This window comes from Mustelus asterias, unplaced genomic scaffold, assembly GCF_964213995.1.
Source record: "Mustelus asterias unplaced genomic scaffold, sMusAst1.hap1.1 HAP1_SCAFFOLD_85, whole genome shotgun sequence".
NCBI lineage: Eukaryota > Metazoa > Chordata > Chondrichthyes > Carcharhiniformes > Triakidae > Mustelus > Mustelus asterias.
In genome coordinates this window covers 338,292-365,520 of record NW_027590139.1, presented here as the reverse complement: position 1 = coordinate 365,520, position 27,229 = coordinate 338,292, and the positions used below count along the sequence as shown (strand labels likewise).

The following is a 27,229-nucleotide window of genomic DNA, read 5'->3' as shown; positions in this document are numbered from 1 at the left end:
TGATTCAATTATGACTGAAGCCAAAGCACCAAGGTATAAAATAAAAATAACTAATACAGTCGCTAGCTCTGTCCTGAGTTTAATCAATGTAAGAAGTCTCACAAAACCAGGTTGAAGTCCAACAGGTTTATTTGGTAGCAAATAAACCTGTTGGACTTTAACCTGGTGTTGTGAGACTTCTTACGATGCTTACCCCAGTCCAACGCCGGCATCTCCACATCTGAGTTTAATTAATAGCTGAACAAACGTCTGCATCTGAAGATGAACTCCTTGGAGTGTCAGCTGGTGTAACGAGCTGATGATTTACCATCCACCCTCTCTCCACACACACACACACGGACTTGACAATAAGAATGAACTCATGTTTGATCAAATCCTTTGAACTTTGAATACACGAATGAATACAAGAAGGTTCACTGTCTAAATCTCCTTTATCATAAAGCCTGCAATTTGGATGCAAGCTCCTCCTTTAAATGCTCTGTCGTATGAAGTGTTGCCTCCAGGCAACGATATTTCCTGCAATCCCAACTGTCACCTGTGGTACCAATAAACTGATGCTATCGGATATTTTTGGCCACATCTAAAGTTCTGGAGCGCCATCCAGTGGAATCCAGTCGAAAGCCTCTTCCTTTCTATGCAAATATTGAGACATGATATTTTATAGAATGATTATTAATGATGGTTTATTATTACTGCTCTCTTCTTATCCTTTCTTCTCCCATTTGGAACTGTTGCTTATTTGCATAACGTCTGCGATTAATGGTTTCAGGTTGCATTCAGTGTCATAATGCGTGTTTCTTTTATTCATATAGGGCTCTGTATTGGGACCTCTGCTGTTTGTGATTTATATAAACGATCTAGAAGAAGGTGTAACTGGGGTGATCAGTAAGTTTGCGGACGACACGAAAATGGCTGGACTTGCAGATAGTGAGAAACATTGTCAGAGGCTACAGAAGGATATAGATAGGCTGGAAATTTGGGCAAAGAAATGGCAGATGGAGTTCAATCCAGATGAATGCGAAGTGACGCATTTTGGTAGAACTAAAGTAGGGGGGAGCTATACGATAAATGGCAGAACCATAAAGGGTGTAGATACGCAGAGGGACCTGGTTGTGCAAGTCCACAGATCCTTGAAGGTGACGTCACAGGTGGAGAAGGTAGTGAATAAGGCATATGGCATGCTTGCCTTTAAAGGACGGGGCATAGAGTATAAAAGTTGGGGTCTGATGTTGCAGATGTATAGAACGTTGGTTCGGCCGCATTTGGAATACTGTGTCCAGTTCTGGTCGCCACACTACCAGAAGGACGTGGAGGCTTGAGAGAGAGTACAGAGGAGGTTTACCAGGATGTTGCCTGGTATGGAAAGGCTTAGTTATGAGGAGAGATTGGGTAAACTGGGGTTGTTCTCACTGGAAAGACGGAGGATGAGGGGTGACCTAATAGAGGTGTATAAAATTATGAAAGGCATAGATAGGGTGAACGGTGGGAAGCTTTTTCCCAGGTCGGTGGTGACGTTCACGAGGGGTCATAGGTTCAAGGTGAGGGCGGGGGGGAGGTTTAACACGGATATCAGAAGGCCGTATTTTACACAGAGGGTGGTGGGGGCCTGGAATGCGCTGCCGGGCAAGGTGGTGGAGGCGGACACACTGGGAGCGTTTAAGACTTATCCGGATAGCCACATGAACGGAGGGGGAATGGAGGGATACAAAAGAATGGTCTAGTTTGGACCAGGGAGCGGCGCGGGCTTGGAGGGCCGAAGGGCCTGTTCCTGTGCTGTATTGTTCTTTGTTGTTTGTTCTTATATGAATACTTCCATCTTTCATAAAGTTGTATTAATAATTTGTTGTGAATAGAATCTTTTCATCGCCCCAACCAGCAAAGACTCATAACAACTAAAATGTATGTGTGTGGTGTGTGTGTGTGTGTGTTTACTGGTTATCAGCAAAGCGTGTTATTAAGTCCAATAGGTTAAGCACAGATAGAATTAAAACCTCTCCCTACAATCTGGTGTCACATTATAGGACAGGTATGGTATAGGTGTGATGCAATACAAATCTCCCTCTACATTATCCAATCACTCAATCCCAGATTCAGTAGAGCATGCGTTAGAAAAGAAACGGTCGCCCTGACCAACGTGAGACCTCCCGATCTTGGGGAAAGTTCATTGAGATGGGGAGTCAGACCACTGAAGGTAAAAGTAAAAGAGAGAGGGAGGGTCGGCCCTTGGCTGCGTGGGGCGGCAGACATGATGAGTAATAGAGATTCGAGCAGAAAGAAACTTTAATTTTCAACTGGAACCATTCAGAGAAGGTCTTCTGAACTCGCATGCTGGCCGTTCATCCTTCTCTCTCTGAAGTTGATATGACAGGTCAGCAACTCAAATCTCAGGGCTGAACTCCAGGACATTAGAATGAAAAGATCTCAGATTCAGGAATGTCGGACAATACAAAGGACCAGACCAGAATCCCCAGGAGATGCTCATATCATCCACAACCTGTGGAAGAACATGGTGAGATGGAGGTGGATGGAAAGGCCTTTAACCCTGTAATCCACATTTAAATTAGACCTACCAAAATGAATCACCTCACATTTATCAGGGTTAAACTCCATTTGCCATTATTCAGCCCAGCTTTGCATCCTATCTATGTCTCTTTGCAGCCCTCCACCTCATCCACTACTCCACCAATCTTGGTGTCATCAGCAAATTTACTGATCCACCCTTCAGCCCCCTCCTCTAAGTCATTAATAAAAATCACAAAGAGCAGAGGACCAAGCACTGATCCCTGTGGCACTCCGCTAGCAACCTGCCTCCAATCCGAAAATTTTCCATCCACCACCACCCTCTGTCTTCGATCAGACAGCCAGTTACCTATCCAATCGGCCAACTTTCCCTCTATCCCACACCTCCTCACTTTCATCATAAGCCGACCATTATAAAACATATATGCTCATATTTTAAATGTAATTTATGTATTGAATGAATTATTGTTCATTTCAACCAAAAGCAAGTCACTGTAAGGTATGATGACAAATCGAAGAGTTGAGAGCCAATGGCCTGGGAACCTTAGTAGTTGCAGAATTAATATCTGAAAGTTTCTGGCGAGGGAACACATTTTGCAACTTTATGAATGGGGACATTCAATGTTTAGACATAGAACAGATCGTACTGGGACTCAGGATCACGTGTCTATCCAGTTTTGGAAATGAGCCGGTGGGAATGTTCATTTTGACCTCCTCACACAGAGATACCTGCCTCGTGAGTTTTATATTGTCTGTAGTTAACGACAGTATTGGTCATCTCAAATTATCCCACAACATTAGTCATAATTTGGAAATTTGCAATCGATGATGTGCTTATGTGAAATACACCTCATTCTCTTGGTTTCACCCCATGGTTTGCACATCTGTTCTGTATGTGTTCTCTATCTAGCTTGTGGTTTGCCTGCCTGGGAAGTATTTCATCGGACGATATATAGAGAGATACACTCTGTTAACCCACGCTGCAGCGACACTGATAGTGTTTTTAAGGGACAGTGTATAGGAAACTATCTTCTGCCACACACTGTCCTGCATCGGCCTCTAATGAATGAGCCTTTTGCTGTTTAGAATTACCTGAAACTCGTCAGTGACAGACCAGTTTATGCGTGAAATCACCGCGGTTCTCCTCATTATTCATTCATTCTGTATCTGCATTTTATCATAAAAAGGCAGAGATGAAGGTGTATTTACACGGATGGGTCACTGGGTGGCGCAGTGACTCTTTCACGAAAGGGCATTGAGTTCAACCACATCCCACATATGACTGGGGAAAATCCCTATCTGGGAAAGAGAGGAAACCGTATAATAGGGAAAATGGGACGGAGTTGATGTGTTTTGGAGAACGGAATTAAGCCAAGCCAGAGATGGTTAAAATTTCATTCAATATTTATTTTAAAAATTCAGAGAATATTTTACAGCAATATTATTTTTTTAAAGTTAGAAAAGTGAACATAACGATCGAGCTTCACATTGAGAACAGAACAGATGCACAGGGAATCCGTCAGTATCTGTACATCTGTTACATACACCAGAAAGAGAAAACAGGACCTTAATAGAAAGAGGAATTATCAAATGTGAATAAGGAATGAGAAAAGTTTTTTATTTATACATGATCTTTAAACTACGGGGAAACTATTAACCACAATTACATTATAACAAAAAATGCCTCGTACATTTCACACTGAAAACTGAATTAACGTCTATGATTGCCTCAGTTACAGATTCAGAATGATAAACTGAGAGAATTTTACTGATAGAGTCACCGAGAGCAGATATTGTATTTGATCCATACAGAGATCTTGATAATCAGCTGCAGGAAATCTGCAGCTTCCAAAATTCAACCCATCATTTGATCTGTAAAAGAAAGATACAATAATGAAGCAGATGTTGATGATGCGGGACATTAATGTTAGAGTTTTTAATCAGCGAAACATTGAGAATTTTTTCAAATACATTCTGCCAGTTTGAAATGTGAGTGAATTGAATCATCTCACCTTCACCAGAGTGACTGCAGTGCTGTAGAAAATGCTCAGGAAGAACAGCACGATGAATGTAGAAGCGGTTGTCCAGATGTTGCTGTTATCATCCTCATTGTCGTCAATCCAGACGCGGTCGGTGGAGTCTAGGGGACGGAGACCAGGGAACTGAAATTAGATTACTTTATTTATCCAGGTGATCTTATTGTTATTTTTATGTGCCCCGTTCTCCTTTTTAAGCTGTTCATTTAATCTCGAATTTAATTTTCAATGTGTATCTACTGTTAAATTCAGGACACTCAGTAACCGATCTCCGTAACTATTTTCACACCTGATCTTTATTGACATTCCTTGGACAGTCCATGTCAGAAAACACTGAAGATGTTTAATTGAGTGTCAGTTCATTTTTGAACTATTTGCCACTATCCCTTATTGAACAATGTTATGACTGATATCGAGGAACGTTCACTGATCAATGATTGTTTTCACAGATGGTTACTGATCTATAAAACTAAATGTTGTTGTTTACGACTTGGGATGTAATTTCCGATCTGTGCTTCTTTATGGTGGAAATAGATCATGAGCTTAATTCAGCTTCTCAACGTGTTTGTCTGTTCATTGTACATTTGGATAGTTAATCTGTGGATATGTGCATTAAAAAATCACCTTTAAATTTTACATTCATCATTTGCCTACCGTTTGTATTTAAGATCATGCGTTTGTGTGCGTGTGCATGAGCACCTCCTGGTCTGCATTATTCTTTGGCTCTGAGTTAATATGTGTGCAAGAGTGTTAATGTACGTGTTCATTTGCCTATGGTTGTTGATTTGTGAAGTTGTCTGCATCTGTGTGTATATTTTATTCTTCTGTCATTGTGTATGTATGACTCTATTATTGTGTGAAGTGTATGAATATTTATTAACGCCATTCTTAATGGGCACACGTGTGTTTATGCCTATTGCTATGTGTTAATTTCTGTCACTCTAGTAATGTTTGTTTCCCTTTCTGTGTGCGTCTGTCTCTCCGTGTGTCTGTGTGCATGTCTGTTAACAGGTCAGTACATGTATATACGTGTTGATAGTTCTTTATAACGGTGTGTTGATGTATGCTTGTGTTTCGATGTGTAGTAATGTGTGCTATGGTGTTCTGTTCTGTATGAGTATGTTAATGTTTGCGTCTACATGTTTGCGTGGAAATGTTTTGCAGTCTGTTCATCTATATGCAGTCTGCTAATTTGTTTATATATATTTCCATGTATGTTTGTTAATGTGTATAACATTGTGCGTCTTTATATCTATATTCCTGTCAGCGTGAATGTGTGCTAATATATGTATTTATTTGAGATGATATATGTGCTTGTCTATTTATGTGGGTCTGCATGCGTGTGTATCTGTCTGTATTGTGTCTCTGCATGTATGTGTTTGTGTTTGGGTCTGTGTACCTACTCACGTATGTGAATGTGTATGTACTTGTGTGTTTTATGTGTATCTGTGTGCGTTTGTCATGTTTGATTATCTACGTATGTTGTTGTTTTAGTGCCTATTTGTACAAGCGCGAGTCTATGTATCCGTGTGTGTGTGTGTGTGTGTGTGTGTGAGTGAGAGAATATGTGTGTGTACCTACGTATATTTGTGTACGGATGTATTTATGTATGGGTGTATTTTTGTGTGGGTGTATTTGTGTCTGTGTGTATTTGTGTGTGTATTTTTGTTTGTGCCTGCGTTGTCCATGAGTGCATTTGTGTGCGCATTCTTGTTTCTCTGCATGTGTGTACGTTTGTGCAAGTATTGCATGTACCTATGGTCTGTGAAAGTGTATCTGTGTGTATGCATGTATCTGTGTGTTCTGTGCATGTGTATGTGCTGTGTATGTGTGCTTCTATGTCTGTATTTGAATGCGCCTGTCCGTATTTCTGTATATGTGCATGCATTTGTGTGTGTGTATTTACATGTGTCTTTCTGCATTTGTGTGCATATTTGTGAGTATGTGTATTTGTGCGTGTATTTGTGCATTTGTGTCGATGTGTGTGTGTGTCTGTGTGTGTGTGTATGTGTACGCCTATGTGTGTATTTATAATTGTGACAGTTTTGTGCGGTATTGTCAGTGTGTGTATTTTTTAACTGTTGCTTCAAGTTTCACCGGCAATCATTAACTGAACATGATCCAAACAATATGAATAATGGAGTACATTTTCAGTGTTTGCTGTATAAATTCCTTTTATGTGAGTGGCACGGTGATATCAGGAGAGCGAATGAAATAATTCATTGATGCATCTCAGAAACCTCAGTGACAGAACAGTGAAAACCGGGGAGGATTCTATTATTTGTTTAAATTTGTATTCTGGGAAATCAATGCCAGCACATGATTAACAGGAACAAGAGTGTTGCAACATTTTTAAATTATGTTGCATAAGTATATATGTATATAAGTATATGTGTATTATATACTTCAATGACACTTTGATAATGATAATGATACTTCAAAATCTGCAGCAAGTAAACGGAAGCTAATTTGTACTGTTGACAACTGAGTCCTTATAGTAGAGAGCCGTTCCCTTCCAAACACGCTACTTGGGGAGAGTGAGGAGAGTGGGCTCATAATTTCCCTCTCTCTACCTGGTGAAGCAATGTCCCTGAAGGTTCTAACCACAGAGGAGGTGGAGGTACAGTGGATTAAATAAGGCCATTCCTCCTCTTTTCATTGAGGAACTGATGGTACATGGGTTAGCTACTGCTCCTCCCCTCTCTTTGTTGGGTGAGTAGGAATCCGGGATGTTAACAATTTCACTCTCCCTCTCTCTGATGGGGGGATTGTTGCTCCCTGTTTCTGTGTGACCCTCACTCCAGTTCACAGTGGGTGTGGTGCAGCAGCTTAAAGCTGACATCAATGCGTAAAGGCATGGACAACGAGAGAAGCAGGAACACCGAGATCTAAATGTTGTGTTCGTTTGTCAGAAATGTTGAAATTGTCAGATTTCTCCTCAGTGGGAGGAAAGTCGGTGAAGATATTTTGCAGAATCCTGTAATGAATGCGCTCTACTTTGTCTCGAACACAGGGTGTATCTGAGCTGGGTGCACTGGTTCAACAAGACTTGGGCCTGAGACCTGAAAATATCTGACTCAAACCAAAGATATCTAATGGAAGTAAAACTGAAAAACAATCAATTAGGCGTTTGGCTATTTCATTTATCGTTAGAGGAAAAATATTTTATTATTTTTATTGAAGTTTTTAATGTAAGCGAATGATTCTCATTGACATGAATTAACGGTGTCCATCAGTGCAAGGGAAATGTTCACAAAACTGGGTTTACCGCTGGATTTGTCAACTGTTCTGTTGATGATCTTCAAGGGGATGGCTTCATGTCCCACCACACAGGAGTAAGAAGCACCGCTGGACCATTCCTCTGCTGCAATGGATAACAGGCTGTACATGAAGAAGGAGCTATTGCCGTTCTCCGCGACCACCTCGGTGTTCCTGTAGTTCCCAGGATTCACTGGCTTGTCGTTGACAGTCCATTTGACGAAGATCTCTCGCGGGGAGAAACGTCTCACTAAGCAGCTGAGGGAGACGAATCTCTGAGCGGAGACTTCTTCTGCCGAGGGCAGGAGGACAGAGACGAACGGTTCCCGTGGATTTGGATCTGCAGAAAAAGTACAATAGATGTCAATAAACTGGAGGATTCTGGAGACAATGAAACTGCTGGCTAGGGATCAGAAAAATGTGCTTCGCTTTCGATTTTAAATGTTTCCATTTTTGACTTCCAGCTTGGAGGAGAGTTGAACGCAATTGTTTTCTCAAATAACTCAGCGGGTTGGACTGGAAAGTTTCAGAAAGTTTACAGCACTGAATCAGGCTCTTCGGCCCAACTGATCTGCTTTTTTATTGGTTTTCATGCTCCACATCAGACTCCTCCCTCCTTATTCGATCTAAATCCAATAACATCGCCTTCAGTTCACTTTTCATTCATCAACACATCAAATATCCCCGTAAAACTATCTGCAGGACCAGAGTCTTTAGTTAGTGGAGTTTCCACTCAGGGGACACCATTAATGCACTGAATACTGAATATTGACCAGTCCACTTACACTGGAAATAGACACAGTGACGCATTTATTGCTTCAATCTCTCAGCTCACCTGTTTCCTTGTGGATGGATTTTCTTAAAGGAGTCGGTAGATCCTGATGGCTCACCACGCAGTGAAACACAGCTGCACTCAGCCAGGCTTCTGTCGAGATGTTTAATTTGCTGACCACGCTGTCAGGATCCGCTCCTGGCTTTTCGGCAATCTCTGATTTCAAATACTTCCTGTCTCGGATCCAGGACACGTTGACTCCATAAGGAGCATTAGAAATGATGCAGGTTAAGGTGACTGTTGCCTCCAGTAAGACCTGTTCTATTGGTGGTGGCTGTATCGTCACTGTGGAATCATGGCACTGGCAAGGACCTGTGAATGACAAATGAAAATCAACCCAAGTTCCCTCTTCAGAAGCAGGACAGCAGTATTCACCCTAAAGGAGAAAAAGTCGCCTTCGAGATATCAACCTCTAAGTATCGCCTTTAAACTTCTATAGACGCTGGAAAACCAGCTAGTTCTGTGAAATTATTCTCTTTATTAAAATATTTTAGCAGCGGTATCATTCTCATGAATCAGCATTGCAGCATTCCAAACCATGCCCCAACTCAGGAACACAGTACTTGTCATTGATTTATTATTAGGGTGAATGCACTTTCTAACATTTAACCCCTCCGCTGTGACCTGTGAAACAGTCCAACACCAACTGTTTCTCCAAATCTTACCAGCCGTCTCAGGAAAAAAGCTGACATCAAGGCCATCTCGCTCACTGTGTTACTTCAAAATAGAAAGAAACACTCTTTCAAGGGGAGGCAGTGGTATTGTCAATGGACTTGTAATCCAAGAGACCGAGGACAAGACTCTAATTGAAGAGACATGGATTCGAATCTCACCACTGCAAATGGTGAAATTTGAATTCAATAAAAATCTATAATTAAAAGTCAAATGATCATCATGAAGCCGTTGTTGTAAAAACCCACCTGGTTCACGAATGCCCTTTAAAAAAGTAAATCTGCTGTCTTTATCTGGCCTGGCATGCATGTGACTCCAGATCCACAGCCATGTGGTTGACACTTAAGTGCCCTCAGGGATGGGAAATAAATGCAGATCTCATGAAGGAATAACAGAAATTGCTGTTGTGATGAAATTCTGAATGGGGCACTGTCCTAATGCAGCAAACAACATGTCAGTAAATTAGAAGTTGTTCTGTGCTTTGTACTAACTTTAATAGACCCCTAATTCCGATTAACATCGGAATGGTATATTTTATCCTCGGTTTGAGTCTCTTACCCAGAGATCCGCTGATGTTCTGACTCTGAGTGAATTCTTCATGAGTGACCTGGCAGGTATAGACCGCTTTGCTGATCCATTCCTGAGCGGAGACTGTCAGCCGACTGCTGGCCGAGAAGTTCCTGTTCACTTCATAGGCGGGAGAGGTGACAATTCCTGAATCCATGGGTTGTCCATTCTTCAGCCACTTCACCGTCATTGACTTTGGCTGGAAATCGATGATTGAACAGACGATGGTTGCAAATTTTCTGGTGGTGATTTCTTCACTGGAACTCACGGTGAGGATAACGGTTGGGGGGAGAACGGGTGGGCCTTCAACAAACAAATGTTCAGACGTTACTTGAAGATTCAATTGACACCAATTAAAATTAGTTCTTTTATTTTAGCACCATAGCTGCCGATTTGAGAATTATATCCATGGTTTGGTTGAATTGGCAGGGAAATGGCGAATGGAATTCAACCGTCAAAAGTGCCACACAATGCATTTGGGGAGGGAAAACAAAGCAAGGCAATAAACTGGAATGTTAAGAGGGACTGAGGAAATGCAAGACCTTAGAGTGCATGTCCACAGGTCCTTGTAGATGGGAGGGCACCTGGAAAAGTTGATCAAGAAAGCATATCGGATTAGTTCCTCTATTATGTGAGATATTGAATGCAAAAACAGTGATGCAATGATGGAGCTGTATAAAACGCTAGTTAGGCCACGTTTGGAGTTTGCTGTTCAGTTCTGGTCACCACGTTGCAGGAATGATGTAATGACTCTGGAGAGAGATGAGGTTAACAAGAATGTTGCCAGGGCCTGAAAATTGCAGCCATGAGGCGAGATTGGATAGGCAGGGGTTTTTCTCCTCAGAAAAAGAGGAGGCTGAAGCGTGACGTAATTGTGGTTCACAAAATTATAAGGGATGTCGGCAGAAATAATTCATTCCCCAAGTCGAGGGCTCAATTACCAGGGTCATTTAAAAGGTCATTACGTCTGCATCTCAGGTGCTTTAACCTGCATGGCTACGGCGCAAGGGCTGGAAAATGGGCTCAAAATGTCTGGCTAGTTTATTTGTTCTCCCTTTTGGCCAGCACAGATATGATGGGCTCAATGGCCTCATTCTGCATAGTAACAGTCCTGTTGTTCTTTGGTTCTGAACAACTTTTCAGTCAGTAGACACTTACCTGGATTTTGCATAATTCAATTTTTCTCAGAATGCTACAGATCAGTTATAACTAAGGCCTTATATAGTTCAATCACAGAGTTCCTGTCTTGCCCAAGTTCCACAACACTTACATTGCATTCCAATGCTCTTGACGGAGTCGCTGTGTCGAACCTCACAGTTGATTTTGCTGCACTCTCCCACTGACTGGGTGATGGTTAACTGGCTGCTCAAGGTATAGGTTCCCTTTGCGTTTCTCACTGATGGATAAGTCTTAAATCCAGTGTCGATCAGCTGCCCATTTTTCTTCCAGGTCAGTTTGGAGACATCTGGAGAGTAGTCCATCGCCAAACAGCCGTAGGTGATGGAGCCAGCGGAGTTGTGTTGCTGACAGGAAGAGACGAGGCTGTAGAGAGTGGGCGGAGACGGTGTCGCTGGGAAAGAATAGTCGATTGAACAAGTTAGACTCTTACTTGCGTTTATTAATTAGTCAAACATATTTATACAAGTAAGTTTCTATATTAGGTATAGCTCTTGGGGCTAAAGGGATCAATGGATATGGGTAGTAGACGGGGTCAGGATATTGATGAGCTGTGATCAAAGTGAATGGTAGAGCAGGGTCAGAGGGCCGAATGGCCTCCTCCTGCTTCTATTTTCTATGTTTCTACATCACGATTTGTCTAGAATTATGAACTTAACTTAATATTTCCCGATTAAGACCTACATACACCTTTCAGCTTCTGTTACTCCTATCATTTGAGAATCGCCATCTTTGTAGAAACTCACATCACTGTCTCGACCTCTATCAGATTGGAAAGACAAACACATTTTGATGTCATTGTAATGACATACCATTCATTAGATTAACAGAGAAGTGTAAAGAGTTTCTCCATTACTTCAGGCACGAGCTATTTCTCAAACAACAGCACTTTGTGATGAAGAAGTTGTCTCTTCATTCATATCAGCCACTCGCCTGATGCAAGAGCTCCAAAAGCTCACGATTCCAAATAAGCCTGTTGTACTTTAACCTGGTGTTGTGAGACTCCTTACTGTCCCCACCCCAACCTAGCGTCGGCATATCCACATTGTAGTTTTGGATATTGCCTGTGTACAAACTAGCTGATGTCCCTTCCTCTCTCCAACTCACTGCCCCTCACTCCACAAAACGAAGATTAGTGACTTTGCTTCAAAACTACCTTCGGAATGAATACTTACTGAATGACCAGGAAACTCTCAATGTGATTACAAATTCAAATAATTGCAATATTGACTAATTGAAGGGTCATACATTAATAGCAAGAGTTGGCCATTGGGGCCCTGACGTCTCCTCCATTATTCACTGAGATTACAGATGATCTGGTTGTGGTGCTAGCTCTATTTTGCACATCCTCACTCCGCCCGTCGATCACCCACTCTCTGCCCATTTCCCCCGACTCTCTGCGCTTTTCCCTGGCTCTCTGCTATTCCCTGTGGCTCCTTTCCCCTTTCACCCGGCTCTCCGCACTTTCACCTGGCTCTCTACACTTCCCTCCAGCTCTGTCCCCTCTCCCCCGGCTCCCTGCCCTTTCCCTCAGCTCCCTACCCTTTCCCCCGGCTCTCTGCCAGGTGTCCCTGCTCCATATCCACTTTGTCCTTTCCCCTGGCTCTCTGCCCTTTCCCCCTGACTCTCTGACTTTCCCCCTGACTCTCTGCCCTTTCCTCTGGGCTCTCTTGTCCTTTTTCTCGGCTCTCTGTCCCTTCCCCGGCCTCCCTGCCCTTTATCCTGGCTCTCTCCTCTTTCCCTGGTCCCTCTGCCCTTTCTCCTGGTTCTCTGCCCTTTCACCTGGCTCCCTGCCCTTTCTATTAGCTCTCTGCCCTTTCTTCTGGCTCTCTGCCCTTTCCCGGCTCTCAGCCCTGTTGCCCGGCTGTGGGCCCATTCCCCAGGCTCTCTGCCCTTCCCCCCTGGCTCCCTGCCCTTTCTATTAGCTCTCTGCCCTTTCTTCTGGCTCTCTGCGCTTTCTCCTGACTCTCTACCCTTTCCCGGCTCTCAGCCCTGTTGCCCGGCTGTGGGCCCATTCCCCAGGCTCTCTGCCCTTCCCCCCTGGCTCTCTGCCCTTTAGCACGCCTCCTGTTCTCCCCGGCTCTTTGCCATTGTCCTTGGCCCTGAGACCCCAGGGATTCCCCCCAGCTCTCCACATTCGCAGGGCAGCTCCCACATTTGAACACCAAACTGCCACTTGAGATCTTTCTTCTCTCTCGTTGCAGACCTCCACACACAGGTTTAGCGAGTGTGAGTGAGAGAATGTGAGTGCGTGAGGGTGAGTGATTGAAGCAGTGAGAGTGGATGAGTGATGGTGTGTGAGTGACGGAAGGTGGGTAAGTGAGGGTGAGTGAGTGAAGTTCTTTCAGTGAGGATGAGTGATTGAGGGTGAGTGAGTGAGTGTGGGGGAGGGTGAGAGAGCGTGAGTAAATGATGGTGTGTGAGAGAGGGTGGGTGAGTGAAGGTGGCTTAATGTGTGAGTGAAGGTGGGTGAGTGAGTGTCAGTAAGAGAGAATGAATGAGGGTGTGTGAGTGAGGATGCGTGAAGGTTAGTGAAGGTGGGAGAGTGAGAGCGAGTGAATGAGGGTGAGGAGTGAATGTGACTTAGTAAGTGAGGGTGAGAGAGTGTGTGAGTCAGGGTGTGTTATTGAGGGTGGTGTGTGAGAGTGTCTGAGGGAGAATGAATGCAGATGGGTGGGTGAGTGAAGGTGAGTGAGTAAAGATGTTTGACTGAGGATGAGTGATTGAGGATCTGTGAGTTAGGTTGGGTGAACGTGAGTGATGGTGAATATGTGAGGGTGTGTGAGTGAATGTAGGTGCGTGAGTCTCAGTGAGTTTGAATGGGTCAGGTGGCGTACGTGAGAGAGAGAGGGTGATTGAGCTTGAGTGTGTGGGGGTGCGTCTGGGTGAGTGAGGGTCGGTAAGTGGGGAGAGTGAGTGAGGGTGAGTGAGAGAGATTGAGACTGGATGAGTGAGGGAGGGTAAGTGCGGTGAGTGAGTGAGAGTGATTGAGACTGGATGAGTGAAGGTGGGTCAGTGGGGTGAGTGAGGGTGAGTGAGAGTGAGTGAGACTGGATAAGTGAGGATGGGGAAGTGGGCTGAGTGAGTGAGACTGGGTGAGTGAGGGTGGGTTAGTGGGATGAGTGAACGAAGGTGACTATGAGTGTTGGTGAGTGACTGAGGCTCTGAGTGAGTGACTGAGGGTTAGTGAGTGAGGTTGAGTGAGTGATAGCGTGTGAGTGTGGGTGACTGAGTGACAGTGAGTGAATGAGGATGAATGAGTGAGGGTGTGCGAGGGCGAGTGAGTCTGAGTGAGTGAGTGCTGGTGAGTGAATGAGGGTGTGAATGTGAGTGAATGAGGGTGAGTGAGTGAGGATGGGTGAGAGCGAATGTGTGTGAGTGATTTTGAGTGAGTGAGGGTGTGAGGGTGTGAGGGTGAGTGGCTCAGGGTGAATGAGGATCAATGAGTTTCTGAGGTTGAGTGCGTGAGATTGAGTGTGTGAAGTTGAGTGTATGAGATTGAGTGTGTGAAATTGAGTGTGTGAGGGTGGATGAGTGAGCAAGGGTGAGTGAGTTGGGATGAGTGAGTTGGGATGAGTGAGTTGGGATTTGTGAGTGGGGATGAATGAGTGAGAGTGTGTCAGCGAGGGAAGGTGGATAAGTGAGGGTGAGTGAGTCAAGTTCTTTGAGTGAGGATGAGAGACTGAGGGTGAGTGAGTAAGTGTGGATGAGGGTGAGAGAGCCAGTGGGCCACCTCCACCTCTTCCTCTCCATCGATCTTTTCCTGATTCTCCACATTGATCAGCTTTCAGTAACAGGGATGTGTAAATCACCGGGCAGCTGCTTTAATGTCGGTGCCTTTCTTTAAGAAACACGTACCAGTGAACAAATAGTCAGACTGAGGGAGCTGTCGGGAAGCTGACAGCAAAACTAGGATGGGTCGCACAGGAATCAAACACCAAGTTTACACCAGTATTGGGGAGCCAGGCGGCCTTGGTCTCAGCCAATTCCCTTCTTATTCTTTTGGAGTTTTTGTCCGGTGTAACACATGGAAATTCCTACTTCTGACCTCATGTTGGAGGGAATGTCACTGTTGAAGCAGTAGAAGATTGTTGCTCCCAGAACACTCCCCTGCCGAAATCCTGCAGTGAAATCTGAACTAAGATGTTTGACCTCCAACCACCAATACCATGTTGCTTTGTGCTAAGTATGACTCCAAACAGAGAAGAATTTCCCGCCGATCCTTATTGACCAGTTTTACTCGGGCCCCTTGATCCCACCCTCATTCAAATGCTACCGGGTGGGGGGATGGGGGTATCGGGGTGGGGGGGGGGCGGTGGCAGTGGCACGGTGGCACAGTTATTAGCGCTGCTGCCTCAGAGTTGGATTCCCGACTTGGGTCACTGTCTGTGTGGAGTTTGCAAGTTCCCCGTGTCTGTTTGGGTTTCCTTCAGGTGCTCCTGTTTCCTCCCACAGTCCAGAGATGTGGGTTCGGTGGATTGGCCGTGCTAAATTGCCCCTTAGTGTCAGGGGGACGAGTTCCGGTAAATACATGTGGTTATGGGGATAGGGCGTTGGTGGGTTTGCTGTTGGTGCAGACTCGATGGGCTGAATGGCCTCCTTCTGCACTGTAGCATCCTATGATTCTCCTCTATGGTGTCAAGGACAGACACTCTGACGTATGTGAGATTGAAAGTGTGTGTGAGAGAGAGAGAGAGAGTGTGTCTGTGTGTGAGAAAGAGAGAGAAAGGGAGAGAGAGAGATAGAGATAGAGAGAGAGAGAGATAGAGAGAAAGAGAGAGAGAGAGAGAGAACGTGTGTGTGAGAAAGAGAGAGAAAGGGAGAGAGAGATAGAGAGAGAGAGATAGAGAGAAAGAGAGAGAGAGAGAGAATGTGTTTGTGAGGATGCCTGTGTATGATAGAATGCGTTTGCACGTGTGTGAGACAGTGGGCTGTGCGTGCAAGAGGAGAGAGAGTGCGTGAGAGAAAGGATGTGTGAGATAATGTGTGTGTGTGAGACAGAATGTGTGTTTGAAGAATTATTCTTTGTGTGTGACAGTGTGACTCTTCTTGAAAATGTATATGTGTGGAGGGGCGGGGAGAGTGTGTGTGGGGAGTCTGTGTGAAAGAGTACTTCTGTGTGTGATTGTGTGTATGTTGATGTGAAAGGGAGTGTGTCTATTTGAGATACACGATGTCTGTGAAAGAGAGTGTGTGTGCCTGAGAGGGAGGGTATGTGTGTGGGAGAGTGTTGTGTTCATGTGAAAGACAGTGTGTGTGAGAGGGAGTGCCTATTGGAAAGCAAAATAATATGTTCATCAGTGTGTTAAACTGTGCATGGGATGGCGTGTGAGTGCGAAAGATGTGTACAATGTGTGCGGGAGATAGAAGCAATGTGGGGTGTTTGAGTGTATGTGTGTGTGTGTGTGGAGGGGCGGGGAGAGTGTGTGTGAGCGAGAAAAAGTGTGAAACTTAGACAGAGTGGATGCGTGAGTGTGTGTGAGAGAAATGACTGTTGAGAGAACAGGTGTCTGTGATAGGTGGAGTGTTTAAAGAGAGATACATTGTATATACATGTGTGTTCGTGTGTAAGAGAAGGAGAGACTGTGTGCGTGTGAAAGAGAGGGTGTTTGTGAGAGACAGTGTTTGAGAGCAAGATTGTGCGTGTGTGAGATAATGTGTAACGGAGTGAGCGTGTGAAAGAGAGAGAAATATGTACCTGTGTGAGAGAATGCGTGTGCAAGTGTCCGTATGAGAGAGAGAGAGCATGGGAATGTGTGTGAGACGAAGTGAGAGTGTACGGAAGAGGGAATGTGAGAGGGATAGTGCATGCGTGTGTGTGAGAGAGAGAATGTGTGCGCGAGACTGTGCTTATGTGAGAGACTGTGTCTGTGTGTAAGAGTGTGTGTTAGAGTGTGTGCATGTGTCTATGTTTGTGAGAGAGTGTTTGTGAGAGAGCCAGTGTGTGAGAGCAAGAATGTAGAGGTGTGAGACAGTGTGTGCAAGAGAGATAGAAATATGTGCGTGTCTGTGAGCGAGAGAGAGATGCGTGTGCAAGAGGAATTGTGAGAGAGCGTGTGAAGAAATGTGAGACAGCTTGAGCATGTGTGACAGAGAGTGGGGGAGAGAGTGCATGTGAGAGTGCGTGTGCGAGAGTGTGAGACTGCTTATGTGAGAGTGTGTGTCTGTGTATAAGAGAGAAAGCGGGGGTGTGTGGGGATGTGATTGCTTTTGTGTATAGGGGTGTGAGAGATTGATGGAGAGAGCGAGAGGATGTATGTATTTGTATTTGAGAGAATGCATGTGTAACGTGAGAGAGAGAGAATGTGTATGGGTGTGTGAGAGATCGTATGAGAGAGAAAGTAAGTGTGAGTATGTATGTGTGTGTGCATGTGTGAGAGTATATGAGAGTGTGTATGTGTGTATTTATGTGTGTGAGAGTGTGTGTGACGTGTGAAAGTCTATATCTAGTTAATTCAGTTTGGAAATGCACCCTCACTCCAGACAAACTCACCCACTCTCACAGTAAATGGGAGTAACAAGTGAGCACAATACGGAGCGCGGGGCAAGGGTTGGAAAAACATTTAAATCTTTCACAATCAGTCGCAATTGAATAATTTCCGCTTTTCTCAATGAGCGAAAACTGTAAAAACTTTAAAAAATTGACACAATCCAGGGCAAAGCCACCCACAAGATTATGCGCCCCCTCATTCACCCTATTCGCTCTCTCCATCACTGACAAGCAGTGTCAGCAGTTTGTATTATATACAAGATGCACTGCAACAACTCACCAAGGCTCCATAGTAAACACTGTCCAAACCCGCTGCCTTTACATCCTAACAGGTCAAGGGCAGCAGCCACATAAACAGGACCACCTGCAAGCTCCCCTCCAAGACACACACCATCCTGACTTGAAACAGTATCTCAGTTCCTTCACAGTAGCTGGGTCAAAATCCTGGAATTTTCTGCCTAACAGCACGGCGGATGCCTGCAGCATATGGACTGCAGTTATTCAAGAATGCTTCACATCAACACTTTCATCAAGGAACAATAAGGGAAGATTAAAAATTCTGGCCGAGCAAATGACTCTAAAATGTCTTTAGAAGATTAAAAATAAGATGCAAAAGAATTTGACCCTTCAACTGTCATACCAAACAGGTCAGGGACTGCTATAGTAAGGAGCACAATATAGTAAATCTCACTTTGCATTTGCTCATCGAACATTCCCAAGGTCGGTACATCAAAGCTTAAAAATCACCGAAATCTCCCTCTCCAGTCTGACGTTTCTGCTCTGCCTGATGGTCCCAATATGCTTTAGGGATCTCATTTCTGAGACTACAAGTCAAACATCAAGTCAAACTGTCATGTTTCTCACAGTTACAAGTTTATAAAGAAATAAATCAAATTTCACTCCCTGAAATACAGCAGAAGGAACCAGAAGGTTTGCAACCAGCCAGGCAGATTCCTGGTCCCAGCACAGTGACCACGCGCACAGAAACAGAACAGACACAAACGGTGCAACAATCCAGTGCCCAGCAGATAGATCTGTTCAATCTGTCAATTTCATTCAAACTGTTGGATTCTAATTGATCAATGGTCAACTTACAACAACAGAAAATCAATAACCTATGTTAAGTTAAACTGATATTCATTTCACAACTCCTTTCGACTTTTAATTATTTCTCTGTCTCACTTCTCGAAAACTATGTAAAAATGTAATTTCGCTGAAAATAAGCAATCAAAAATAACAGGTTCAGGACAGTTCAATGTCCCTAACAGAGACGCAGTGACACAGTAAGAAGTAAACAAATCAAGAAACATTTACATTAAAAATCATTATCTGATTCGAGTTAATTTCTTAACTAAATTAATGAACAAAATAATCAAGGCAAAACACTTTATCGAGCTGAGCATAGCTGAGTAAAGAAATGTTTTGTTTCTGAATTCATTTTCGATACAATTAAATATTCTCAAAACGGATTGTATTTTGCACGCCTGTACAGTATCCAAGTTCTTTTGTTTTAAATTAATCAGCACCAATATTATATTTTAAGTTATTATTAATTGCCAGTTAGTTCTCTTATCAGCTGATTTGAACTCTGTAATAAAATGAGTTTTCAATCATTCAAAACGCGCTTCTACCTCCAGCATTGTTAAATAATTAAGTTACAATTAAATCTTATACAATGTTAAACAATAGTTTCAAATTACTGAATGGAAACATTCAGAATCTGTCATTCATTTACTTAAATCCAATCACATTGTAATATTTTACTTTTCCACTTTTACTACAAATGTCGTATTATAACCTAGAAACGTGTTAAAAATGCATACTTCTGAATTTGTATAGGCTGTAACGGCCTGGCAGTTTGAAATCAATAATAATGCATTCTAGATTTAAAAAGTTAGACCATCCATATAACTTAATTACTGAACACATTGTTTAATTAAAGAAAATCTGAATTAAACAGTGCAAACACAAAGAGGACAATTGATTCAAATCCTCTAAAGCACGATGCAGAATATAAGTCCAGACTTTTTCTTCATTATAATATTTAACAAGTATTAAACATAAGGTTCAGATATAATCAATTCTTCTATTCTGTCATTTATTCTTCCCATAATTCTATCCTGAGTTCAGCAGTAATGGGAGACATGATGTTATTATTAAGTGCAGAGCTAATATTATTTTTATAATATCAGAATGTTTTTACATAAATTAATCTTTTTGAATTTCAAGCATTAACCTGTCCATCTCTAGCCAGTTTGTGTTAACCCTTTACTACAATTCAAACACAATCATATGAACAATTGCTTGAGTGTCAGCGAATTCCACCTGTCAGAAAACTCTGTTCGCTCTGTCAAATTTATACAAACTCCTTGATTCTAAGTGATCAAAGGTCAAATTCCAACAACAAAACAATCAATACATATTTTAAATTAACCTGATGTTCATTTCAAAACTCCCTTCGCCTTTTAACTATCTCTCCCTGTCTGTCTCAAATCCCGAAAACTGGGCAAAAATGTATTTTTTCTGAAAATGAGCACGTCAAATATAAAAGATTCAGGGTAGTGTAATGTCCCTAACAGAGATACGGTGTCACAGTAAAAATTGTAATTCATGATTTATTTTAATCTGTAAGCATCAGTTAACATGAATAAAAGTCCGAACATCTAATTATTTTATTTTTCCGAAACCTGTTTACTTTACCCCGACAAGAATTTTCAAACGCAGTTTTATTTTCATTTAGCCAGAAAACGTGTAACCGTTCAGTATCACTGAGTTGAACCAATACAGAAACAATTGAGAAACACCAAACCATTTCACAAATTTTGAGATGAGATTAGTAATTAATTATCTCGGTATCCAATTACAAATTACTTGGAAGGAATAATCTGGTTGCGACTGCACAGAAAAAAAATGTAGTATTCGGATACAAAAATAGCCAAAAAGCAACGTCTTATTCTGCAAAACTCGTATTCCAGTGAATGCGAACTTAATCTGGGATATAACGACTAATGCAAAGTATCGTGTTCAGCTGAGAGCTGCTGTGGAAACAGCATGTTATCATTGAAATAATTTCTGGAATTGTCACAAAATATTTCCAGTCTGGAAAATTTTCTGGTCATGTTAATTGTGTGAAAAGCACAACAGAACTATTAAAGGGGATTACTGCTAAATTATATCAATACAAAGTAATCTTTGGTGAATATGGAGTTATATTACCGATTAATAATTGTTTGATTTATATTAATTTTACTATTAAACTTGTTAATGAGAAGTTTGTGATTGCAGCAACGACGTAGTGTCCGAATGAGCGTTGTACGTCATGATTTATTTTAATTTGTAAGCGTTAGTTAAAATTTATAAAAATGCTATAATATCTTTATTTTAGTTTTTTTCCAAAACCAGCTCGTTTTCTCCCTACAAGGATTTTCAAACTCAAAGATTGTTTGCATTCAACCAGAAAACGTCTAACCGCTCAGTGGCACCGAGTTTGAACAATGCAGAAATAATGCAGCAAAGCCAAACTATTTCACAAATTTTAAACATTCATAGTGACCAAACCACAGAATCTCCTCAACGGAAACACCCCAAAACACATCAATGAGGGAATGAATCCGTTTCATGGAGAAACAGCTCAATTATCCATTGAACAGAATCAAATGTAACATTGCAAGAAAATCTCAATATCGAATCTAGCAAACCAGCTCTTAACCAATTGTTAAAGGAAACATAAATCTGGAATAATAACAATAGCATTGCGAGGAGATGGAATATGCCCAACAAATTAGTATTGAAACGTTATCACATTTTATTCAGGTTGGAATATATTTCAAACATATTTAAACATTTGGATGGTAAAAGCTCCAGCCATCAAATGCCACCGAGATTAAACATTGCAGGTACCTCAGATTGTGAATGCCGTGACAAACTATGTTCTGAGCGAGCGGCGTAAACCGTGGTTTAGTTTAACTTGCTTAAAATTTTAAAAATACAAACACACTAAAGCCTGTCTGATTTCTGCCTGCACTCATGCGTCAAGCAATTGTAAACCCGCAAACTGTTCATATTCAATCACAAAGCGTGTAACAGCTGTGTCACCGAGTTTAAACAATGCAGAAACACTAAACTATTTCACAAATTTTACTTACTTAAAGTCACCCAGATACATAATCTCCTCACCAGAAAAAACGCACCACTGAGAGTCTGAACCCCGCTTCCTGCAGAAGCAGCTCAATTCTACAAACACTTTCAACAGAATCAAATGTAACATTGACAGAAATTTTTAATATAAATTCCAGCCAATCCACCCATCACCAAAGTAATTAATGTTTATAATAAGCAGAAATATTGCATAGCAGCACCAGCACTGCTAGTGAGTGGAACATGTTCACTGGATTAATCTAGAAATTTTAGAACTTTTTTAAAATATTGGGTTAGATTTCAAACACTTGTGCAGTTGATGGTACAACCCGCAGCCACTAGATGTCACCGAGATTAAACATGACCGACACGCTGAATTGTTTAACAGACGTCAGGCTTTTAAAGTAACCCAGCCACACAGTAGCCTCAAAAGATAAACACAAAATCACAATAATTAGGGATTGAATCGCTCAGCAGCCTCTATTGTCAAGAAACAGCAGAATTCTAGAACCCCTTTGCATCAGAATCACAGGAAACATTGTAAAAATTCTCAATCCACCAAACCCACATTTAAGTAAACGAATTGATTATTAGTATAGACAAAAATATAAAACAAAGACACATGTAAACCAATTATTCAATAAGTGCATCGCTCTTACCTGCAGTCACCGTCACCATGGTACCTTGTCCCCAGTAGTCGAAGTAGTCACAGTGTCACATTCCCTGGGCTGTGTCGTACAATAACCGTCCCTGCACAAAATAGACACAAAACCACCATTATTTTAAATATTCACAAACCAGAGGAAAAGCAAAGTCAATTAATGTTCATTAAATTATAATTGTATTTCTGGATACCATTCTCCATTTATAAATGACCCGAATGTTTTATATTTCACAGCGGAACACATGAACATGTTATTGATAAACACCAACCGATAATTGAGTAATTATCACGTATTTTCCATGTTCATTCTCATCATGTGGTCAGTGCTGGACATAAATAATACTGTCCTGTGATTAAAGTTGGAATTTAAAAGTGACACTGATCCAGCCTCAATCAATTAGTGCTGAGGTGTTTTTGTATTGACAGTAACTGCTGTGCCATCCAGCTATCACAGTGAGACACAGCATGACAAATACTGCGGCAGATTATTAACTGTAAAATGCAGATAGGTCATTTCACTGCTATTTCAAAAGTCTGTTTCCATGTCGTTTAAGAATGAGTCAGTGAGATATTTCAATTTTTACTGGTCATGATATTGATAAAGGGGAATTAGAAACTTTTACACTCTCCGTGCACATTCAGCATGTAAATCAATAACAATAAAGTTGAAGTATTTTATATCTTTTAAAAAACAATGCTGCTTCTACCTATTATTTTGTCTATTCCTCATTTTGTTTAGCATTCGGCAGTGGCACTGGTCACATATTTAAGCAAAGTCTTTCTCTGAGGTTTTTGTATGAGGATGTCGCTGTGCTCAGCACTGTGACCCACTGCTGTATCACTGTGACACACACCCACACAAAAACTGCACTCATTCTATTCAGTACTGCCGCTCAATATTCACTTCAAATGGACCATTAGTTCTGCTCTCATTTAAAATGCATGCAACTGTTTATATAACACAATCTATCAGAAATATTAAAATGAGTAATATGTCCAGTGATATACTTGCTGAAACTACAACAAATATAAAGTCAGTGAAAAGCTCACCCCGTTACAGTGGTGAGTTTGTTATATTTTACTGTTAAATGCTTTCTTTGTTACTTCTTTTAAACACGATTATGGTTTGGTTCTGACCACTGTCGTTAATATTACATTTAAAACAGATATTTACCTTCAGGTTATGATGGAAGTTGCTGAATTCCCTCTCGAGCTGTTCTTGTTCGGGTGCAGACCTGGTTCCTCTCGCTGTGGTCTCTTGCACAGTAATAGATGGCCGTGTCTTCAATCTTCAGGCTCATCATGTCCAAAACGAAGATGCTCTTTGAAATGTCTTTGGACGGAGTAAATCGATTCTGAATCCCTGGGGCGTAGTGGATGGTGTTAGATGAATCGTAGTAGAGAGTCAACCATTCCAGCCCCTGTCCGGGAACCTGCCGGATCCAGCCCATCCAGTAGCTGCCAAGATTGAAGCCGCTGGTTTTACAGGTCAGTTTGAGGGAGCCTCCTGGACGCCCGGTCTCTGCCTCTGGCTGAGTCAACACAACCTCCGACTGGACACCTGTAAAAATATATCAAAAACCCCGAGGATTAATCCTGGTGAAATGATTGCTGATTCTGCAACAATCCAGAGATAGACTAACACTGAGACAGTAGCAGTCAGACTTGCACAATAAAAAAAAATCTACTCACCAGATAAGAAAGTCAGCAAGAAACTGAGAGAAATCGCCGACCTCATCCTTCTGGTAAATTGGGGGAAATGGTTGTGTCAGAAACTCAGTGAACAAACCAGCTCCCGGACTGTTGGATTCCGGTCCCAGTGAGCGGCATTTAAATACCCGGCAGAAGGGGGCGGCTTTCCAGGCGCCGCCTGTTGATTCCCTGCTGGAGGCGGCGACAGGATCCAGGTCCCACCTTCCACACCCCAACAGAATGGACTTCCAGATTGACAATGGGTTAATATTAAAATGGACATTTTATCTGTATCGGGATATTTGTTTGGCTGAATATGTTCAATGTATTGTCTCCATTATTTCTGATGGTGATATTGCAATTCATCATTTCTTTATTTAAAATAACTGATTCCATTGTAAATATGGTGATTTTATTACCACGCCCCCAAGAAGAACACAAATCTAAAAATGATTAAATAACATTTTTGGAAAATAAGGAGACCGTCAGTCTGTGTTGCAACAATTCCGGGTCTCTGTCACATTACAATAATAAAGCATCATTTATCAGAAGAATTGTTATCGATTTCTGTAACTAAATGCGGAGTATGAACAAAGTGATTGCATTTACAGTGCGGATGGCTATCACTGTACTGTTTGGGTTTGGAGATGAGAAGAAACTCTCACACAATACAATGTTTCTCCTTATATTTGTCAAACTGCCCAATCTCGAAGACAGCCCTTTGAAAATAATAAGAATCCCGCCTTCCTGATAATTAAGTAGTGAGTTGACAGAGAAACATAAATTTAACATCGACTTTTGACAGAGAAGTTAATGAATCGGAACGGACACGGAGATCATTAAAGTTCTCCTTCAGCATCCAAATCGTGGCAGCTCACTCTATTGGCCACCGGCTGTCTAATATTCATTGGTATTGGGAACACAGGGTATCAGGCCTTTGCTGCACATTGCACAACATCACAAGAATAAATGTTTTACCTTCCATTGAATCAGGTTATGAACTGATCATTTCTCCACTCATTAGCAGCTATGAGAGGAACTCTTCAATAATGGAAATCAGATTATACTGTACAATAGAACACGGTGTAAATCAGGTACAAGAGACGCTGCTGTTTAAATAGGGTGCAAAACTTTCAGTATATTCCAGGAATCCCTGTTGTTCGTGTCAGTTTTATGATGTTCTTTTAATATTATTTCGATGCATTTTTGCCATTACAGTGATCTGAATTGACTGGGGAAATGGGACCATCAACATCTCTCTCTCGCATTTCATGAAGTGGTTAATAAACAGCCTTTAATTATTGGAATGACATTTACTTGGAAGTTATACAAATGAAAAATCATCCGGTCACTTTACTGTTTTGCGATGCTATTTACTCACATAATGAACAGGACATTGAATGAAAATATTTGATTAGAATGATTCCGATTTAACATGTGTCATTCTTGTGGGAATGAAACATTTATTCTTTAAATGGCTGAATCCCAATTTGTCCATTCAGGTTCACGCTAATCTGCCCCACACAGTATTTGGCAGCAATCCAGCCCGCTGTCAAATGCTCAAAGTTATTGACAGGAAGCATCTGGGGGTGTTTGTGCAGTAGATCTGTTTTCTCAGTACTGACCGCTTGGCTGCAAGCCAACGTCAAACCCTTCACATTGTCAATGAGCCCTATTTGTAAAGAAATCTACCCAGCAACAGTACTGGAGGCAATTTAATATTTTAAGTTGTAAGTCTATATGGATTTTACCCATCTCTCAAGAAAGACAATTTATGCAGCTTCTCTGACACCCTGTTAGCAACAATGATGATTTTTCCAACACATCAGGATATTGTCATGGATGGATCGAAAGAATTACAGGCAGACTGAGAGCTGACTCAGGTAGACGATACATGTTGTAATACATGAACATATATGCTTGTGTATTCTTTCCCTATCTCGTTCCATGAGATGTTTGAGTTGTTGGAACGACGAGAACATTATGCCTGTCCCAAATTCACTTGAACTGAATGGTTTTCTAGGCCACTTCTGAAGAGTCAGCCATTTTGTGTCCGTCTGTAGTCACATTCTTGTGAGACCAGGTAGCAATGGCAGATTTCCCTCATTGGGGGATCAGAGAGGGTTCTATGGTCGCCATTAGAATGTATTCCATATTTATTAATTGAATTCAAATTCCACCAGCTTCCTCCGATTTAAATCCCTGTCCCTGTCCCATCATTGTCCTGGGCCTCTGGATCACTGGACCAATTAAATTAATATTACGTCACCATCTGCGCAAACAATAAATGAATGACTGTCTTGATGCAGGAATGAATGACAGTTGAATGAATGATAGTTGGATGAATGACAGTTGGATGCCTGAATATTTTGATTGAGGAATCAGTGAATAAATTGATAGATGCATTGTTAAATGGTACTGAAAGATGTTGTTCTACATTCCCATATTTGTACTTCACTGGTCCATAAATTGAAACAGCTCCTTTATCCCATTTCTGTCAGTCTAATATCGTCAATACTGCCAGAGGTTCTGGGAGAAATCCAACCCTAGTTGGACCAAGGAGCGGCACAGGCTTGGAGGGCCGAAGGGCCTGTTTCCTGTGCTGTACTGTTCTTTGTTCTTTGTTCTTTGTCCTAGTTTCTAGGGAGCGTGCAAGCTGATCCTCACGAAAATAAGAGGGGATTTTCCTGCGGCACGGATGGTTCCTTTCTCTGCTGATGCTGAATATTCATATCCAAGATCGAAAGAGGGAACATGATTTGGCTGAGGAGGGAGGATTGTAATATTTGAAACATGTGCAGCAAATCACTCAACATGCCCTCACCCAAATTAGTGAAGGTAACAAGCTGTAAAATAAATAATGTGGCAACAGATATATTGTGAAACTCACTGGAAAACTACAAGTGTTACATTATTTCCCAAAACTGTGTAATAATGAATCGGGATTTAAAGAATCAGTAAAATCATATTTGGTGCAGGTAGTTTAATTTGTATGATTACTTTGGAAATCATCACACCAGTTATGATTCAGGAGTTTAAAGCGCAGAGACTGCTGGGTAGCTACTCATGATCCTCGGTCTGTATTCATTCAATTTCCAACTGAATTCTGGGACAGATTTTATCCTTGGTGACAAAAAGGTGTCAATAAATGTTAATATCAATAAATTATTCAAAGCAAAGTTGTA

General features: G+C 41.9%; 1 protein-coding gene and 1 gene segment (V, D, J or C); both read right to left on the bottom strand.

The window, feature by feature from the left end:
• The window catches only part of LOC144483983 (uncharacterized), a 196,264-nt gene that overhangs the window by 36,103 nt on the left and 132,932 nt on the right, over nucleotides 1-27,229 (bottom strand). The gene's annotated exons all lie outside the window — the stretch shown is intronic.
• LOC144483971 (Ig heavy chain C region-like) lies at nucleotides 7,694-24,161 on the bottom strand. The segment is given in 8 exon segments: nucleotides 7,694-8,154; nucleotides 8,650-8,958; nucleotides 9,877-10,188; nucleotides 11,156-11,455; nucleotides 22,348-22,390; nucleotides 23,345-23,359; nucleotides 23,588-23,913; nucleotides 24,045-24,161. Coding segments are annotated over 8 exon segments (1,743 nt in total).